The sequence below is a fragment of the Carex rostrata genome, chromosome 18 (genome assembly GCF_964058835.1).
Source record: "Carex rostrata chromosome 18, lpCarRost1.2, whole genome shotgun sequence".
NCBI classification, from domain to species: Eukaryota; Viridiplantae; Streptophyta; class Magnoliopsida; order Poales; family Cyperaceae; genus Carex; species Carex rostrata.
In genome coordinates this window covers 5103563-5125666 of record NC_135935.1, presented here as the reverse complement: position 1 = coordinate 5125666, position 22104 = coordinate 5103563, and the positions used below count along the sequence as shown (strand labels likewise).

Here is a 22104-nt window from a genome sequence, read left to right as displayed (position 1 = left end):
TAACTATTGAAATCATTAACAATTGCCACCGGTTACAAATTAAAGAACAAAGATACTTTTATCTAATGATATAATACTCCCCAAAAAAATAAATAATTGTTAAAACTTATATAACTCTCAAAATTATTATCAAACAAATCAATGCCGTATGAATTTTATATAATAATTATAAAGAAAAAGAAGCAAATCGGTAGAGATAAAAGTAAAGAATTATCAAACTATAAATCAGTTTAAGCAATTAATTTAACCATAAGATTATGCATACATGAACAACGAAATTATTTACGACAGAAAGAAAGAAATCAAACATCTAACCTCCTTCACCTTTTTTTAATTTTCTGTGGTTGATTTGGCGGAGAGGGATACCGAGATATGCACAAGGGTTTAATTAATCATATGTATATATATAGCGAAAGGTTCTCAAATTGGATCAGGGAGACGGTTAATTTGGGGAAGTTATCTATATTTAATTAGAGTCATAACTTTTGGACATAATGCAACTCTTGGCCGATATCTAACTGGATTATTTATTTTATTTTTATGATTTGGCAATGATATTTATATGGATTATATAATTTCATAGATCTATATCGAATCATTTGTTTCTTGTCACGGAAGTTTAATTTGGATAATTTATGAAGTTATTAAATTAAATAAATGAAAGAAGAAAATTGACATGGTGAACGAATTTATACGCTATTTATGTTGTACCTTAATTTAGTATTCTGATTTACGTGGCGTTACATAATCATTTATATTTTTAAAATAGAATTTTCAATTAGATCGTATGTACCTAAAATTATATAGTATTACATTCTTCCCCTCTTCAAAAGGAATTTTGTCCCCAAAATTCATACATAAGAAATTATATAGTGTTACATTCTTCCCCTCTTCAAAAAGAATTTTGTCCCCAAAATTCATACATAAGAAATCTTTTACATAAGCGTATATAATTTGAAATTATACTATAAAAATAAGTAAATATTAATAAATATATATATACAGACTTTTTTTTTTTTTTTTTTTTTTTCAAGGTGTCACATTCTTTCCTCGTTCAAACAGAATTTTGTCCTCAAAATTCAAATATTAGATTGTAATTACTTTTACTAATTGTAACTAAATGTAACATCCTTTTCCCCTTCAAAAAGAAATTTTGTCGTCAAAATTTAAACATAAAATTATGAATATATTTTTTTTTTGCACTTTCGATGCGCTACTCTGATTTAATTATCAAATTATTTCCTCAAAATTTGAACATAAAATTATGAATACTTTTACTGCGCTTTCGCTGCGCAACTCTGATTTAATTATCAAATTATTATTTTAAAAATAATATTAATAAAATAATAAATATATTATAAAAGGTGTTGACAAAAAGATTTACGAGACCAATAATAAATAAGTATTTAACCGAAGTCAAATAATATGAGACTAGATATAAATTAATATAGTCGATAATTAAACACTCCATAAATAAATTGACAAATTCAACAAATGTGTCACTAGTTGGTGAAGAATTTTTAAGAATAGATGATTTAATCAAAGAAACCAAGTTAGAAAATAGTTGATGATAACTTATACATCTCAACCAAAACATATAATTTGAATTAATAAGGCTTAATTTAATCAAGGGTAACTTCATAGGTCTCAAGTCATATTATACTAGTTTGAATCGTATGAAGATATAATAAAATTAAATATACTTTATCGAATAGGGAAGCTATGGTTGTCTTTCGAGTCAGTTAACATCATCACTCCTAATTTTTTCTTTTTTTTTTTTTTTAGGACAATCAGGAGTCACTAGAGACACTCTTCAGATTCCAACTTTTTCTAAATATAATTTTTGTATCGTAAGCGTAATTGAGATCGTATCACATAAATTCTAAAGACAAGACCTTAACGTGTTCTCTCTTAGTGGTCATTTATTGATATTGTATGTGCTGGCTCTGATACCAACTTAGTTGTCACACCCCCGGACAACCCGCCGCGCATTTATGCGCTAGGCGTTAAGCACATCACATACATCATCAATAAAAACATTCAACAAGCCACTTTATTTAAAAATAAATGGAGTTCACAAACAAACAGAAAAGGGGCAATATGTCAGACATGGCTAGTCAAACAGTCACTGCCATGTCCACACAATATATTGTTCATACAAATATAAAATAAACAGAGAGTGGCTATCTTAACAACTTCCGCTAATTTCCTCACCCGCGGCCTTCCTCCATGCTTTCTTCTTCGTTTCCTGGAACCCACATAACAGGTGGTACGGTGAGAGATCGAACTAACTCTCAGTGCGGGATTTAGTTCCAGCCCGGTGCTTTTACAAATCAATGCATTTAATTCCCCAAATAACATAAAAAGAAGGTTTTTGAATTTTTCCCCATGTCCCTATCAATTCGGATATGCAAATCACTTTAAAATAACCAGTTTTTATTCCCGCCTCTTTTTAACTCATTTCAAAAGGTTTTAAAATTCCACACTCTGGGAATCCATGCCCGTACATGAAAACCCGGCGAAACGCCACGCAAGGACGACCCGATTATCACACTCTAGATGGGCCATTTCGGGGACCCATCCGGCGAACCGCCGCGAATTTGGCGACCCGTTCTGTTCTGTTCTGTTCTGTTCTGTCCTGTTCACACACTGGGCTGCCACACATGGACAGCCTGTTTTTCAAAAAACACATGCAGAGCCGCCTCACACGGACGGCCCCAATTTAAAACGATTCATTCAAGTTCCCCATTCTCAAATTCACAATTCAATTCCTATCAATTCAATTTCATGCATCAAGAGTTCCTATCATGCAATTCTACACAAATTCAAACGATTGTTCGACATTCACAACATGCAGTTTATCCACCAGATTAAGAAAAAAGGACTACTTACCTCAATCCATGCATTTTTTTTGTATTATTTGTAAAAAGACCAGGAACCCGCACCTGCTATTGTGGTGTGGTTCGCTACCGCTTCTTCGTCACTCTTTACTTCAGAACTCAGACCTAGACCATGTAACACGATTCTCAAATTAATATCTATACATTTTCTTTTATTTTCATTTATCTGTTACTAAACCGTCAGTTGAGTACATATGTCCGATTATACACTTAGGTATAAACCGTATAATTTTTACCCTAAGATCATATACATTAAAATTGGTTCTGACAAAACGTTTGTACCTATATAAATATAACAGAATTTATTTCTCATGTCACATTAAAGTGTATATAATGGAGTTTATGACCAGAACGTATGTAGATATATCAAAGTTGATTTAAGATTATACATAAAATGGAATTTATTTCTCCAGATAAAAAGTATATATTATTTATAAGTTTTAGACTATAGTTCTTTGTAAATAAATAAAATAGTTATAGGATTATCGGTGAATAAATTTCTAGGATTATCGGTGAAAAATTACAATCCAATAAAATAATTTTATAAGTTTGATGTAACTCGGTGTGGTTTCAGAAACATCTAAACCATCAACTTCTAAAGATATAATATAATTAATTATCATTCAACGGAAAAATTACAATTTGACACATCATGAAACCTTAGGAACTCATAACTATTGAAATCATTAACAATTGCCACCGGTTACAAATTAAAGAACAAAGATACTTTTATCTAATGATATAATACTCCCCAAAAAAATAAATAATTGTTAAAACTTATATAACTCTCAAAATTATTATCAAACAAATCAATGCCGTATGAATTTTATATAATAATTATAAAGAAAAAGAAGCAAATCGGTAGAGATAAAAGTAAAGAATTATCAAACTATAAATCAGTTTAAGCAATTAATTTAACCATAAGATTATGCATACATGAACAACGAAATTATTTACGACAGAAAGAAAGAAATCAAACATCTAACCTCCTTCACCTTTTTTTAATTTTCTGTGGTTGATTTGGCGGAGAGGGATACCGAGATATGCACAAGGGTTTAATTAATCATATGTATATATATAGCGAAAGGTTCTCAAATTGGATCAGGGAGACGGTTAATTTGGGGAAGTTATCTATATTTAATTAGAGTCATAACTTTTGGACATAATGCAACTCTTGGCCGATATCTAACTGGATTATTTATTTTATTTTTATGATTTGGCAATGATATTTATATGGATTATATAATTTCATAGATCTATATCGAATCATTTGTTTCTTGTCACGGAAGTTTAATTTGGATAATTTATGAAGTTATTAAATTAAATAAATGAAAGAAGAAAATTGACATGGTGAACGAATTTATACGCTATTTATGTTGTACCTTAATTTAGTATTCTGATTTACGTGGCGTTACATAATCATTTATATTTTTAAAATAGAATTTTCAATTAGATCGTATGTACCTAAAATTATATAGTATTACATTCTTCCCCTCTTCAAAAGGAATTTTGTCCCCAAAATTCATACATAAGAAATTATATAGTGTTACAGTGCATGGAGAGAAGCATGGCATGGAGGGCTTTGTCATTTTCAAAAATGGTGAATTGATGGCCTCCAAGTCGGCAGGGAGGAAAGGGTATTCGCCACAACAAATGGAGGCACAGGCTCTGCTGGAGGCTCTAAACTTTGTGATGAAAGGGGGCTTTGCAAGCTGTGATTTCTACTCGGACTGCTCATCACTGGTAACAGCATGTAACCAACCAAGACCTCCTACAACAGTTGACTGGACAGCCTTCACTGAAACACTGAACTGTTGGTTCAAATTCAAAGAAGGCGAGGGGTATGTATGTGCTCAAATTGGACGGGATGAAATGGCAAAGAAAGGGAGACAGGAGCAATGCGAGCTTCTGGGGTTCACTTTCCCTATTTGTTTACCTTAAGTGTTATTTTCTATGTTGACTAGGAAAAGGATGTTTTATATGAATCACAAGTGGGTTTGGCTGTGTTAGTAAACCGTCTCTTGTGAAAATCTAAATGTATTGTAATGTTTGGGAATCAATGAAGGCGTTTACACATCAAAAGAAAAAAAAAATTAGCAATTTCCATCTTTCCAGGGTTAGACAGGATTAGCGAAAGTAGTGCTAACTGCTAATAGGGTTCCCAACACTTAGACGCGCCGAGTCATGATTAGTCACGTTGTGATTTGGATCACGTGCTGTGATTAAATTTGAAAGGATGATCACAGTAAATTAGTCACGTCGTGACTACACATGACGTGTTCAAATGTGACTATTTATGTTGAACTATTTTTTTCATAATTTAAATTACTTTATTAATGATTCATCACTCGATTAAGATCTAATAGCTCTAATTACACGTGATTCGCATGATCACGTGCATGTCGTGTCGTGCCAAGATTTTAACAAATGGTCACATTACGCAAATGGTCACAGTATAGAACACGCGAGTTATATCACATAACCGATATACCTACCGTACCGTGACGTATCCGATTACGCTGTAACTTTTTTAGATCAAAGATATAATTTGAATCAAATTTTATTTATTTTGTATGTGTATAATATTATTTTATCAAATTTTATGTGTATGATATAAGTATGAAATGAATTTTATATTAAATATTGGATTATATTGTACCACATCACACTGAAATTGTATGGATACGTTTTATTTCATCTTATAAATATTAAGAAATACATCACATTGAAGTTATTAGATAAAATTATTATGCACAGTAAAAATATTTCATACCGGTCAAATTCAAACATTTTCCATCATTTATAATTGGTATTTCTTAAATATGTACGATGTTATTGATATGAATGTGCAAGCAAACGTAGTTATATTAGGCTTTCCACATTATATGATCAAATATTAAATCACAAGCAACTCATTTGCATGCATGATGCATTCATACGCTTGCGCGTATGTACGTATGTGTGTATGTATATTATTATTTTATGTAAAATCTAACACTATTTTATATATTTTTGAAAATTTTATTCACAAAAAATATAGATGATTTTTTTTTTAAATGGTCATAGTAACCTGCACTTGTCTGCCTCACGCAGGTCTTCGACAATGGCACAGATCTTCGTGAAACAAGTTCTTGTTAGTTGTAACTAGGGCTGGCAAAAAAATTAATTCAATTCAAAATGGGTTCGAATTGAAACAAACCAAATCAGGTTCGGTTCGAAATTAATTCAAATTAAACTCAAATTTAGCCTGATTCGATCAAAATAGATTCACGAACTTTCATGGTTCAAATCTCATAATAACATCGATCGTTCATTTACCTGATAAAATTAAAACTCAAGATAGAGAGTCATAATTTACCTTAGCCGACGCTCCTTCGCTCTCAAATCTCAATAATCTAGTTATCTTTCCGCCTCTCCCTAATTCACTCTCTCTCTCGCTCTAAACTCTTTATGGCCCGGGCGTTAGCAAGTTTCAATGAGGATAACTATACCACCGAAGTATCTTTACATTTCACACCCAATACCTTCCGACTCTCCTCAAAAGTGTGAATTCCCGGACGAAGAGGTAATGCACATAGGAGAAGAAAACCGGAAATGTACTTTGATGGCGCGTCATCAATACGATTTAGCCAACGCTCTCGGCGACTCACTTTATTAGATAGTCCGATCGAGTGAGAACTCGAGATACAATTACTTGTTTTACTGCAATTAATTCAATTCGAAACGAATCAAACCAGGTTCGGTTCGAATCTTATTCAAACCAAACTCAAACCTAGAGTAAGTTCGATTCGTTGCGACCCTAGTTGTAACCCAATATTATGTTTACTTCTACAATCCGTTTCATGTAGGCCTGTAGAGTTATGGACAGAAATCAGAAAAAAAAAAAATTAGAGAAACAAAAGAGGGGAGAAATTTGGAATTCGTATCCTCTGCATTAAAGGAACGTGCGCTAATAGATCTGGACCGTTCGATTGAGATCCGCACCAATACTGATCAGATTGGCTCCGATACTGATCAGACGGCCGAGATTCTTTAAGCTCAAAAGATTATCTTTTGAGTTAACGCAGAAGATGCCGACTTAGAAAGTGGTACCCAAAAATTTCGGAGTGCATATCCTCTGAGATATCTCATATTTTGCGTGACCGACGTGTCCGGTTCCTATTCGGGGATAACACAGGGGCAAGAATTATTTGAGCTTTGAGATTCGTGCAGAACGTACTTGAACGGTTGAAATCTTCCAAAATGTCACGCAGAATATGAGATATCTCAGAGGATGCGAATTCAAAATTTCCAGAAAGTAATTTCTAGGCGGTCTAGGTTTTGCTCCTTCTTAAACTCACAAGCCGACTCGTCACGGAGCCGCAACCAGCCCGAATCCGTGGCAAACAGCAATTAAATCCGCTCCAGTAATCAAACAGTGCATCCTGAAAACGGAGAAGCATAAGCAAAATCATCTTCGCAGACGCGATTCTGATATTCACTAATTTAATCCGAGCAGAAGAGCTGAAATGACGAGGAAAGGAAGACACAACAGCGGCGGCGCTGCCAGCGTGGTTAACGAGGCGACGATCGTAAATGTCAAGAAGATTTTAGAGGATTTTCGCGCTTCCGAGGCTGAGGGTTTGTAGCCGTTTTCAATTCTTTTTAATTTTCCCCTATTTTTTCTTCACCTTCCTCTTTCTGCATATGACTAAATTGCTTATGGTTCCTTAGACAAAATCTATACTGGTAGGCCAACAAGCTAAGTCTTTGCATTAGTGAAGACTTTCAAATTGTTGGATTCCATTAATTTATAGGTTTAGCACGATAGAGTTAAATTTTATGGGGTACACTGTACGCAAATTCACAGCTGTATTGTGTCGCCATTACCTTTGTTGTAAATAGTGAACTATCTAAGATGAAGCTGTTGATGCAAAATAAATTTTCGTAGTTTGGGATTTTAGTTTGCAAAACATAAATTTCTTGAGTGTCTATGGAAAGTTCTGCTCAATATTCGCTTATGTTTAGATCCGGTCAGTTTAGCAACCTGTAACATCCTTTTCTTTGAAGTATTATCAAGCTGTAATTTTCATTGACATCCCTCTAAAATTGACCACAAGTACATTATCCCTTGCAAAACACTACACTATTAGGATTCTTTGGGTTCAATATGGAAAAATTCTTGACTAAAGTGGTCGTGCTAATCCTTTCATGTTTCAGATGTAGTGCACCTTATTAATGACTGATATTGCTCCATTTGTAAAAGTTTTATATACTTCTTTCAGAAACGTCATAACTTGTCTCTTTCACTTTTCCAGAGTATAGTTTCGAGCCTAACCTGTCGAACAAAGAAAGAGCTACAGTTCATCAAATGTGTAGAAAGATGGGAATGACTTCGAAAAGTTCAGGGTAAATTTTAAAGTTCAGGCTTCACGAATTATAAATTTCCATGCCAATATTCATATTAGAAATTGTTTTGATGTAACTATGTTTCCTTCAAAAGGTTAGGAGAACAACGCCAACTCTCTGTTTATAAGAGAAAGAAGAAGCAAAATAAAGATGAAGAACACTCAATGACCAGGTTGGGATTTTCAGATGAATCAGCAAGTGTTTTGAGGGAGCTTTTTATAAATTACCCTCCTGGCGATGAGGACCTGAGCGAAGGTGCGGTAAAAACGCCAAATAAAAAGCCTGGTAAAGCGCAGGCAAACCAGGATCCCACCTTTTGTAGGCCAAAATTAACCAAAGCAGATATAGAGAAGAAGGTTGAGTTGCTTGAAACCAGAATTAAAGAGTCAAAACAGTTGCGAAAGGTGAATTTCAGATTTTTTTTTTTTCCTCTTTCTCCGCAGTCCTTTGTACGAGTTCAGATCATATTATGCTGGAATGGCAATGATGTGGGCTAGTACCAGTGGGTATTAGGTATTTAGGTACTAGGAAGCACTGATGAAAATTCTTGTGTATATTTATAGGACAAAAGGTTAGAAAAAACTTCGTATCTGCCTCAAGTGTAGCATAGATAGAATTTTTGTCTTTCTTTGTTTTCATATTAGGGATTCTTCACTAGAATAATATTTATCTAATTAGCTCTTGAATAAAATATATTGTCTACAGATTGCTGAAGATAAAGCTAAACTTCCAATTGCATCCTTTAGAGATGCCATTACTTCTACGTTGGAAAATCACCAGGTAATGCCAAATAATGGGCAATAAATAACGAGCAAAAGGAAATTTGTGATGTTAAACTAAAATGCTGACGTGTATTTTATTGTTTATACGGCATAGGTGGTATTAATATCTGGCGAGACAGGCTGTGGTAAAACTACCCAGGTAGTTTGCTTTTTTTGTACTTTAATTTAACTAGGTAAAAGTGTGCAAGTTCAATTCTCGTTATTAAAACTTTTGTTTCAGGTCCCTCAATTTATATTGGATCAAATGTGGGGCAGAGGAGAATCTTGTAAAGTCGTGTGCACACAACCGAGGCGTATATCAGCCATCTCTGGTACAGTACATGAGAGTTCTTTATTTGTTATTTTGCCTGACTGAAATTTTTTCACTTTCCTCAATGTTGCTGGCAGTATAGCTTATATTGATTTTGACACATCTTTTTTATGGTTAACCAGTTGCTGAAAGAATATCATCCGAGAGAGGGGAAAATGTTGGCGATACTGTTGGATATAAGGTATTTTTTTCTGACAAATGTGTTTGTTTAATTACACTAGAAGAGCTTTTACATTACTTGTGGTAACAATATCCTGGAAAAAACTCAGATCCGCCTGGAGTCCAAAGGTGGGAAGAATTCCTCCATAATATTTTGCACAAATGGTGTTCTTCTGAGATTGTTGATTGGTAGAGGGGCAAATTTGTCAAAAACAAGATCTACAAAACTACCGCTTGATGACAGTATTTCCGAAATAACTCACATCATAGTGGTACTTATATGTTATCTGCATTTTTGTGTTTCAATACTTTCGATGTATTTCTCTTTCTTTTCTTTGATCCCCTCTCTCTCTCTCTCTCCTTACAGGATGAAATTCATGAAAGGGACAAGTTTTCAGATTTCATGCTTGCTATTCTCAGGTGAATTGCAGAGGGTCTGGTGTTTTACTTAATTTCCTCAAGGATTAGGCTTACCAAAATATAGCAATATCATACTGGCAAGGTCACTATAATAGTGTGTGCTAAACATTACTTCACCAGTTAGACCTCATAAAACTGCTCTGTTTATCTTTGCCATTTTCTCTTTCTCGAATTGGGTGGTTACAAGAGGAGAAGGTGAAAAATGCTTTTAGCTGATAGTGGTTTGTACCAGCCATGCCATGCTATTTAATTAAATGTTAAATAACCTTCTTTTTCTAATCTTTTCTTAATGCTTACTGTGTTTTACTTGCAGAGACCTATTGCCTTTGTTGCCTCACTTACGACTGGTGGGTATGACTTCTCTGTTTTCCTTTGCCTTAATTAACCATAGGCTTGTTAAATTATGATTTTTTTGCTACTTTTCTCATTAATCATTGTTAGTAGGTTCTTATGAGTGCCACAATGGATGCTGATCGATTTTCAAAATATTTCAATGGATGTCCAATAATTCAAGTTCCTGGATTTACTTATCCAGTAAGTATTGTTTTGAACTCAAGCATTCTAGGTTTCTCTTTCTTTTGTGAATTGCTTCCAAATTACAACAATTAAATTGATTTTCAATTTTTTCTTAGGTCCAAGCCTTTTATTTGGAGGATGTTCTATCTAGTCTGACATCAACCCAAGATAACCGTCTAAAGTTAACATGTACAAGCAAAGCTTCAACTTCAAATATACAAGATACTCCATTGAATGAAGATTACAAAAATGCCCTGGATGAATCAATAAGCATGGCTCTCTTAAATGATGAGCTTGAGCCTCTCCTTGAGCTAATTGCCGCTGAAGAGGATTCGCGAATTTATAACTACCAACACTCCTTATCAGGTGTAAGCCCTTTAATGGTCTTTGCTGGTAAGGGCAGTGCAGGTGATGTATGCATGCTCCTCTCTCTCGGTGTTGATTCTACTCTAAAGGACAAAAATGGTAAAACTGCATTGGAGTGGGCCCAGCAAGAGAACCAAACAGAGATTGAAAAGGTAATCAAGGAGCACATGGGGAAAGGCGCATTGATATCTACACAACAAGATGATTTACTTAACAAGTATCTATCAACCATTAATATTTTTCATATCGACACGGTTTTAGTTGAACGGTTGCTTAAAAAGATCTGTAATGATTCAAAAGAGGGGGCTATTTTGGTCTTTTTACCTGGTTGGGAGGATATAAACCGGACCAGAGAGCAATTGCTTGCCTCTGCTTTTTATAAGGATTCGTCACGATTTCTAATCCTCTCTCTCCACTCAATGATACCTGCTGTCGAACAAAAGAAGGTGTTCAGGAGACCTCCTGGTGGGGCCCGGAAGATAATTCTATCAACTAACATTGCGGAGACGGCGGTCACCATAGATGATGTCGTGTTCGTTATTGACTGTGGAAGGATGAAGGAGAAGAGCTATGATCCCTATAATAATGTGTCTACCCTGCAATCTTCTTGGATTTCGAAGGCAAGTATGAAACAGAGGGAGGGACGGGCTGGCCGGTGCCAACCTGGCATTTGTTACCACCTCTTTTCGAAGTATCGTGCTAATTCTCTGCCTGATTATCAGGTGCCCGAGATTAAGAGAATGCCTATCGAAGAGCTTTGCCTGCAAGTAATTTTTTTTTTTTTGCTTGGATTTTATATATTTAGATCCATTAGTTCGTATGAATTGCATACTGGTAACCCTCATAACCTAAAAGACTAGCCTTGCAGCATTTTGTATTAAGACAGTTATGAATTACGTTTCAGATTTCAATATCTTTCCGGGCCTCTTATTGTGCGGTGTAATACCTACTGAATTTTCTCTGTCACTCCCTGCATACCATTTATCCTTCAGTTTATTTCAACACTTGCTCAACTGGGGCACCTCAATGCCACTCAGCTAGAGATTAAGTATCAAAAGAAAACCCAAATGCTGTGCTCTACTGTATCTGTGATGCTTTTGACCCAGCCTAACCAGCTGAAATTGCAACCCTTAAAGCTGGTTATGGGATTTGTACAATTTTGTTCTCGTTTATCTCTCTCATAGTGGTTCCATTTTTCAGGTCAAGTTGCTTGCTCCCAACTGTGCCATTACCGACTTCCTTCAAAAGACACTAGATCCACCTGTCCCAGAAACTGTGCAAAATGCCATTATATTGCTCCAGGAACTTGGTGCATTAACTGATAGCGAATCCCTAACTGAACTTGGATCGAAACTTGGCTCGCTCCCCGTGCATCCATCCACAAGCAGGATGCTCCTATTCGCAATTCTGGTGAACTGTCTTGATCCAGCACTGACTTTGGCGTGTGCAGCTGACTATAGGGACCCATTTGTACTCCCCATGTTGCCTGAGGAGAAGAAACGTGCTGGACTTGCTAGAGCTGAATTGGCAGGGCTGTATGGGGGGTTTAGTGATCAGTTGGCGGTAGTTGCTGCATTTGATTGTTGGAGGCGTGCAAAGGATAAGGGGCAAGATAGTCAGTTTTGCGCAAGATATTTCGTATCTGGAGGGACCATGAATATGCTTTTTAATATGAGGAGGCAATTGCAGGGTGAGCTGGTGAAAAATGGGCTTTTACCTGCTGATGTGTCGGGCTGTAGTTTGAATGCTCATGATCCTGGTACATAGTAAATAAATAAAAAAAACAAATATCAATTGAAAATTTCTTTAACAATAACAGTAAGTGCTTTCTTTTTGCAGGTATCCTCCGTGCTGTACTCGTGTCAGGAGCATATCCCATGGTTGGCCGCCTTCTCCTGAAACGGAATAACGACAAGCGACCACTAGTGGAGACCGTAAAAGGGGCCAAGGTGCGCCTCCACCAGCGTTCCTGCAACTCCAATGCCTCCTTCAAAAAATCAGCCCTTCTTATTATATATGATGAGATAACTCGTGGAGATGGCGGTATGTCCATTAAAAACTCTTCCATTGTGGGACCATACCCCCTGTTGTTGCTTGCCTCTGAAATGGTAGTGGCCCCACTGCCTGACGCGGATAAGTGCGAAACTGATGACGAGGAAGGGAGTGAGGAGGAAGAGCAAATTAATGACACGGACTCAGGACGTGGGGAACAGATTATGTCACAGCCAGATAATGATGTCACCGTAGTTGTTGATCGGTGGCATAGGTTTCAATCTACAGCGCTTGATGTGGCCCAGATTTATTGCCTCAGAGAACGCCTCACCTCTGCTATTCTGTTTAAGGTTTGGCTTTCTCCACAACCCCATCCCCCCACCCCCAAAACCCCCCTTCCTCTGCATTAATGTACCGTTGAGTTAATTTTTGGACCGTGCGATCAGAATTCTGGCCAATCCAGCCTACATCTATAACTCACAGGGCGGACCCTTTAAGATTTGTCCAGATCTTAACTCAAAATTTGAGGATACAAATAAACCAACCCCTACCCCCCCAAAAAAAAAAAAAAAAAAAAACACACACGCACGCACGCCCCTGATTCTTGGTTCTAATCTTTTTTATTCTGCTTGTCTCCATATTTATGATATATATTTTCAACCAAAACACATTGATGGTTGGTGGTAGAACTAAACTAGCTTCCTACTGAATGGTTCAGGTTCAGTATATGGAAAAACTGGCTAGTTGATTGATGTCGTGTTGATTAATTTTGGTACTAATGTTAAAATAAATATATTCTCGTCCAAAGACCCCAAAAAAAAAGAAGAGATTGTATGATTTTTCTTAAAAGTTAATATTTTGGCTGATGACAGGTAAACAACCCACAAGTAGTCCTACCTCCTGCTCTTGCAGCATCAATTCATGCAATATGTTGCGTTCTTTCTTATGAAGGCCTTCCTTTGGATACTTCTGGTTGTGTTCAGCCGAGTGATTACTTGACGTTTCTCTTGTCAGATAAAAGGCCTCAGCCAAATAACCATCCTTCTAATAATCATAGAAACCATCACAAGCCGATGAATTTCAGAAATGCAGGAACTGTTCCAAGTCAGCCTCAGCCTTCCTTTCACAGTCCAGGTGCAGTCTGTTCTGAACGACCAAGAGTGCGGTCCTTTAAGAGGCACCGGGAGAGTGGTCCTCGATGAGCTTTGTTCTATTTTAGTCAAGTATGGTCAGGACTGTTGTGATAACAGAGCGCCATATTATGGTTGGCTCAGCTGAATTGATATCAGTTGGGTAGTGGGGATGAAAAGAGGAAGGGAATATTGTTTTGTTGTTAAAGGGGGCAATGTTTGTTTTGTTGCGTTGATTGTAGGCTTAACCAGTAGGTGGAGTAGAGAGAGCTGTGTTTAGTTGGACTGGGCCTATGTACAACTCTTGCATGCCGGAATATGCTTTTGTGTATTTAAAAATATGGCATGTTATCAGTACAGTTGTTTAAACTGATTAGCTTAGTTATGGAAATTTAACCTAGTTGGGTTATGATTTTGGACTTTAGTCAATACGACAAGTATGGAGACTTTTCCAGTTGAAAACAGAAGAAAATATCTTTTGGCAACTTTCTTTGTGTGTTTGTAATATTTTTTACTAGTCTTTTGTTATTCAACAAGATTTCCGATTAATTTGTTTCTTTGAAACTTTTCACCTCTTTTATACTCCGATCTAAAGGTATCAAAAATCGCGGAACTTGTATAACAATTTCACATCCATTCTTTTTTTCTTTTGTCAACTCTTCTTCTGGTTTTGGTATTCTATAAGAAATAATTGCGTGCGGTCCGAGGTAATCTGTCCTCCGCTCTCTTAGAGGGTGTTTGGCGAGAGTTTGGTTCGAAACGCTATCCTCTGTGCAGGTTTTACCGGTTTTGATCTGATCCGTTTGTTTCGGATCGAACGGGCTAGATTAAGAGTTCATCAAATTTTGAATTTTTTTAAAATTCGAGCAAGATCTGATTTGGTCCGTCCGATTCAAAACAAACGGACCAAATCAAAACCACCACACAGCACACACTTCCGTTTGGTTCCATCTCTAATTTTATGGATTCGGTGGAAGTTTCGACTCATGTATAGCTTTCAGTCCAGCAGTGTAATTGGAGGTTAAAAAAACAGTGAAAGTTTCTCGAATATATGTTCCAATTTAAAAGAAGTGAAAACGGAGTGGATAATATTATATATATGTGTCCGATATGAATATGGATATGATTTTAAATTTTAATTATTTGTATTTGAATAGGATATATATATATATATATATTATAGAAAAAATATGTTATTCACTATAATTAGATAAATATTATGATATTTGATGATTTTTTATTAATATTTACAAAAAAAATTTAATAAATATCTGGTATGATCCCTATCTGTCGTATCTATCTAATATTCGATCTGTATCTATATTCTAAAAATAAAAACAGATATAGATATAATTTTACCACTATTCGATCCATATCCGATTGACCCTTTTTTCGAAAAAAAAAATAAATACTTTTTTTATGTCCGTTTGCATTAGCAAAAATGATTGATTTATCAAATCAGTAACTCTTAATCTAAACTCTCATAAGCCATGACTTAAAACCTTAATATAATTAGGTGTCAATTTTTTGCCCAAGCGAAATAGATAAATAAACAAAATTCTGACACACGACATCTTGCTAAAAAAGAGATGGACGCTCATAGCCTCATAAGCATGTGCCTTCTAGTTCTATGTCAAAGGAAGAGAGAAACAGTACGCCACATCTTTGAAGACTGCTCATACACAGTGCAGTTGTATGTCAGACTCATCCGTGCTGTACAACCACATAGTTGGCCCATGAAACTAACAACTGAGGTGACAATTGCACAAAAGGCAGGTACACTATAAATGCTTCACAGAAACAGCTTTACTGGTAATGCAATTCGTCCTATGGAGAGAGAACGGTGTGCCCGCTCTTTCTCAGATACCAGTAAAGGGGTAGAAGAACTCGTGAAGGAAATAACCTGGCAACTGAATTTTTAGAAAGGAACATCACGCTCGGTGCTGATGAGAGAACAGTGGCGGATCCAGGATTTTCATCAGGAGAGCAAAAAAATATCGAAGTGGAATTAAATAGCTTATCGAATTTAAACTCATTAACTAATTGGATACTCAATAAAAAAACAATGCTTTAACTTATATTTTCGAATGCTCTGGCTTGTAATTTCTGATGTTTTTAACTTATAATTCTAATTATCAATTATAATTCAAGAAATTTATTTTGATTTTAACACTAAATTTAACCCGAATTACAAATCAAACATTTAGAGAAAGGCAACAAAATTTTCAAAAGAGGGCAAAATCGATCAATACCGATAGATCACTACTAAAATTCAAAATTCAGAGAGAAAACGACTGTCCCCCGGTATATGGTGGATCCGCCCCTGTGAGAGAAGATGGAAACTGCATCGGCAACAATAACACACACAATTTCATTTACTGTCATTTACTGGTTTTCACTTTTGATTTTATTTCTTTCCTTGTTTAACTTCTTCACACGCTCAACTGTTTTGAGCTGAAACATTTTTTCTTTGTTTTTGTAATTTTTTAAGTTACACCCACCGTGTAACTAAGTCTTTTTGTAACCTTTTATTCAATCAATGAAATGGGAGCTTGACTTCTATTTTTCCTCAAAAATACAGATTATTTTTTTCCGTCTCAGGTGGGATCGAGTACGGATACACTCGACCTGACTCGTTTACTTTGACTTTGTCTAATTATCATTGTATAAAATTTACAGAGGATTCAGATATTTTGTGTCTCTGTCGTACTTTATATTATTATTTTTGTTTTCAAAGTTTAAAATAGTCAATTCAAACTGCGTAATACAATCTCCATATTATAATGTGCTTGAAGGAAAAAAAAATTCGGAATTTTGTTTACATATTTTTGGATAGGTACAATTTTTTTGTTTTTTCAGAAGATTTTAGATCATCCGAAAACATTATTTTTTTACTTATCTAAAAAAAGTAAATAATTTTTTTAAAAAATATAAAATTTGATCTCCAAGCATATTTTAATGTGGAGATTATGTTGAACAGTTCAGATTGACTGTTTGAATTTTATAATAAAGATAAAAAAATTGAGACACGATTGAGGCATGAAAAATACGAAACATTTGAACCCTACTCAAATTTCTAATATGATTCTCCAAAATAATAAATTTCTAAAAGTGAATCAAATGCTCTTTAGTTTTGTATAAAATATACGAAATGTGACGTTTAGAGGCAATGAGAAACCCATCCCATATTTTAACAGAGAAATAGCAATTTTCACCGATTTAGCTTAAATATTCTTTATTATGAACCATACTGTCCGAACCTTATTTTTTGTTAAAGATTTGTAATTATGCAGTGCAAATGGTTTAACAGTCCGGCATATTATAATCAATTAATATATACAAAACCATGACTAGAAATAGGGTGTTCTTAAGTTCACCGAGCTTCTCGGTGAACTCAAGTCTAAAACCCATCAAATCGACTTCAAATGATGAATCTAAACCGTTGAAACCCGCATACTTTACAAGTGATGCGTCTACATGTGAAAATTTTAAACATTCGAATTAATTTAGTATAAAGTCAAGCGGTCAAAATAAGTTCAAAAAATGAATGCATAAAAATTAATTTATTAATCTTTTAATTTTGATATTTTTTTGTCCCTCTTGCGAAAATCTTGAGTCTGTCCTTGTTAGCAGCAGCGACCTGACGGGTCAGAAAATCGTAATATTGAATCGGTCTAACCCGAATAAGAAAAAAATTAATAATAATAATTGCATCACTTGAATCCATTGACACCTCTACATATCATTATTATCGACTTTTTGAGGTGGTAGGCAATTGCCTACCAATAAATTCCATTAACAAAAAAGTTATTTACGAGGTTCTCGTATTTAGAAAGGTAGTTATAATGTTACTTGGAGATCTATTTACAATGATTAGCTCATGATTTCATGTCCCAGTTAAACACCCCTCCAGTTTTTATACAATACAAAGAGTAGAACTTGGATGGTCTAAGTACACCAAGTCTCTTGGTGAATTCAACTCTAAAACCTATCAATTGATTTTAAAAGATGAATCCAAACTGTTGAAATCATTCTACCTTATAAGTGATGCATTTACATGTAAAATTTTTAAAAATTTCGAATTAATTTAGTATAAGAGTCAAGTGGTCAAAATTAGAGGGTTTATAAATTAATTTTAATGCATTTAATTTTTAAACGTCTTTTGACCACCTGACTCTATACAAAATTAATTTAAAATTTTAAAATTTTCGCATATAAACGCATCACTCGTAAGGTAGAAGGATTTCAACGGTTTGGATTTGTTATTTGAAGTTAATTCGATAGGTTTTAGAGTTGAGTTCACAAAGAAACGTTGTTTGAAGTCAAAACTTCATATTCTGGGGGTAACTTGATGACAATATTTTTCAATTTTCGGCAAAACAGAAAAATAACATTATTTTGATAATATAGACATAAAACAAAAATATGTCTATTTACAAGAGCACATAAAGAACATTTATATATTATAAAAAATTCACATGATTTCGTCTCCTTCAAAATAAACATGATAAACTTTTTACAAAGTCCGATGTCCATTTATTAAAAAAAAATAACTGAGTGACTTTATATAAATTATATTTTTCTATGCCTAAAGAAAGTTAAAAAGAAGATACCAATTAAGAAAAATCGCAGGAAGCATTAAAGCAACCATAAAAGAAAATATTTTACTGTAATAACTAATAAGAAATGGAATTACTAAAGAGATTGATGGGATATAAGAAGAACAAAAAGAAGTTAGGATGTATAAATCAAAGATGTATTGTTAGAAAGAATCAGTTTATGATTTAGTGTCAAAAGATAACATCTTTTGTGTGTGAAGTTATGGTTCGAATTTTTTTATAAATATTAAATAAAATTTAATAGACTAAATTTTATCCTTTTATATATAAAAGAATAATTATGTTTATAAGCATTAAATTGTTTTACGAAAGTGACCTTTTTATTTAAGTCATTGACTCCTGTAATTTGAGTAAAACTAGGGTGTTTTTGAGTTCACCAAGTTTCTTGATAAACTCAAGTCTAAAACTCATCAAATTGGCTTCAAACGACAAATCTAAACCGTTGAAATCCGTTTACCTTATGAATGATGCGTCTACATGTAAAAAAATTTAATTTTAAAATTAATTTTGCATGGAGTCAAGTAGTCAAAAAAGTTTCAAAAAATAAATGCATTAAAATTAATTTATTAATCTTCTAATTTTGACCGCTTGACTTTATACTAAATTAATTCAAATGTTTAAAATTTTCACATGTAGACGAATCACTCGTAAGGTAAACGAATTTCAACAGTTCTAATTCTTCATTTGAAGCCAATTTGACAGTTTTTAAATTTGAATTCACTAACGGTGAACTTAAGAACACCCTAGTTCTACTTTTGTAGCTCTATGTGATATACTTGGTTTTTTTTTACTTTTTCAGGAAATGATATAATCGTTTTGTAACGAGTGTCGTCAGATGCTGTTCTGTTCACTGATTGAAGCAGCCGAAGTCTAATTGATGACGTGATCTAGTATTTAAATTGCCTTATTTTTAATTGAGACTTGTTAACAACGTTGATGTGACTCGGTGCATCACATCAGTTATAAATTGTTTATTTTAATTTTATTATATGTCAGCAACATAAAGCTAAATCATCGGTATTTACCTCTTATTTGCCCAACTATTTACCGACATGTTTTTTTTTTTTTTTTTTTTTTTTCTGTGATAGAGTTCTGTTTCAATATGAAAAAGATGGGTCACCGACCCACTAAACAAGGATGGAGTTACTTCATCATTGACTAACTTTGAACTTTTTATCATAGACTTTCTTAACAAGAAAAGTACAAATACTGTTCTTGCAAAGGGTTTTATTTTTAATTTTTGTTGTCATCTAGGACTACAAACAATGACTTGGCTACGGTGCTATGGGTAGCTAAGAGGCTTCCCGTACTACGGCTCAATATTCGACTTTTTAAAATTCTAACGGTCAATCCGAACCGTTCATCTTGTTCTCCATATTAATATGTGCTTGGAGACCAAATTCTACATTTTTTGGAAATTTTTTATTATTTTTTTAGATTTATTGAAAATCGCTGTTTTTCAGACAAATCTGGACCATAAAAAACAGCGATATTCAATAAATCTAAAATTTTTTCCAAAAAATGTAAAATTTGGTCTCCAAACACATATTAATATGGATAACAAGATGAACGGTTCGGATCGACCGTTAGGATTTTGAAAAGTCGAATATTGAGCCGTAGCACGGGATGCCTCTTAGCTACCCATGGCATATTAGCCAAATCCCTACAAACAAATCAAATCAAATCAAATTTATCTTAGTTTGAGTTTGAGTTTGAATTTGAATAAGATTCGAACTGAACTGGTTTGATTTGTTTCAGAACGAACTTCAATCGAACGAGTTAATTGTGATTTTTTTCTGATCGAAATAAATTGAATCACGAACTACGAGCTTTTTTGGCAGCCCTACTGTCCTTAATTGTTTTTTGAAAATTGAATAGCTTAAACTAAGCATTGCATTGGTTCTTATCTGATTTGTACCTATTTGAAATGAAACCTTGATTTTGCACTGAGCTACTTGCGTTGCTCTAATTTGAACGGTACATGTTAATTTGAGATTTGAACCTAAATAGTCGCGAATCAATTTTGAACAAACTATACACAATTTGAGTTTGAGTTCGAATAAGATTTGAACCGAACTAATTTGATTTATTTCAAAATAAACTTTAATCGAACAATTGTAATTTTTTTTTCAAATCAAAGTCAATCGAATTTGAAACTACGAGCTTTTTTGACAGCCTACTCATCAGGCTTCAGCGTAGATTTGCTTTCTTTCTGAATTATGATATTGGCTTCAACCAGACTTACAAATAGCTCGTACAAATGGACGCCTCCGTTTGTAGTTGACAGGCGAGCATTTAAATTTTAGACAGGTCGGTCGGTCGGTCAAACCGAATCAAATGTGATGCTTTGCACAGAGAGTTCGTCACTAATAAGAGACTTGTGGGCTTGTGGCGACAAAACTTTGAAAGCTACTAGAAAGAGGCAATCCTAGATCTAGAATCTAGATGCTTCTCACAATTGGATTATCAATAAACAAATACAAATTGTAATAAAGTTTCACTATGAACTTGACATATACAATAATTTATTTATAGCATCCAAGAACAGCGTTCTCGTGATGAATTCGTATCCTCTGAGATATCTCAAACTTTGCGTGACTATATGGAAAATCCCAACCGTTTAAATACGTTCTACACGAATCTCCAAGCACACATAATACTGACCCCTTACATCACCCCCGAATAGGCACCGGACACGTCGGTCACGCAAAAGTTGAGATATCTCAGAGGATACGCACTCTCTCGTGATTCGCTGCCGTTATTTGAACAGGTCAGAAGTTATAGAAGACGCGTGTGTGCTGTACTGCTGTAGCCTGTAGGGAAGATAATGAACAAATGCTGCTGTGGCGTCGTTTTTGTGGTCATATATGTGGTCAAACGAAAGTGACATTTTTACAAAAGGAGTGAAAATGATCGAGAATGATGTTGACAATGATGAAAATTATTTGACATGAAGGAGATTAATAGCAAAAGCTAGCTTTGTTGATTGATAGTTTGTTATCAAGTTTTGTTGCAGACCGGTATTGTAGTAACTTTAATGTAAACAGGGCATATCGAGTAGATGGGAAGAGGATTATTGAAGGTGTTGTGTCTGTCATAACATAACTTCAAGTAAATGGTCGAACGAAAGTGACCATTTTATGCGAAAGGGGTGAAAATTATCGAGAACAATGTTGATAAGGATGAAAATTATTTGACATGGAGATTAATAGCAAAAGCTAGCTTCGATTGATAGTTTGTTGTCAAGTGTTATGGTAGAAATTTTGATCCCATGAGAACTAATTTTTTTATTAATTATTAAAATAATTATTCATGTGTATATTATGAATTTTGATTGTTCATTCATATTAACTCTATATTTTTAAACTAATTTTGAATGAAATACAATTTGAAATATATAATTCAATTCAGACTGAGGTTATGGTACTATGCATAGTGCGGTTGGTCCATTTTCCATACATGGATCAATATTTTTGTTTTCTAAGTCCAAATAGTCGATATATACTATGTACCTGTAGATCG

The 22104-nt window shown here is 34.4% G+C and overlaps 1 protein-coding gene across 1 annotated transcript; it reads left to right on the top strand.

Moving 5' to 3' along the window:
- Positions 1–7193: 7193 nt before the first annotated feature.
- On the top strand, positions 7194–14448 carry HVT1 (helicase in vascular tissue and tapetum). The gene is made up of 15 exons (XM_078320328.1): positions 7194–7520; positions 8198–8288; positions 8383–8692; positions 8994–9068; positions 9165–9209; positions 9291–9381; positions 9503–9561; positions 9650–9811; positions 9907–9959; positions 10273–10306; positions 10404–10493; positions 10592–11608; positions 12042–12600; positions 12681–13183; positions 13706–14448. Exons 1-15 carry the CDS (start codon positions 7409–7411, stop codon positions 14033–14035), a joined length of 3531 nt encoding a protein of 1176 aa, XP_078176454.1. The 5' UTR covers positions 7194–7408; the 3' UTR covers positions 14036–14448.
- Positions 14449–22104: the final 7656 nt, after the last annotated feature.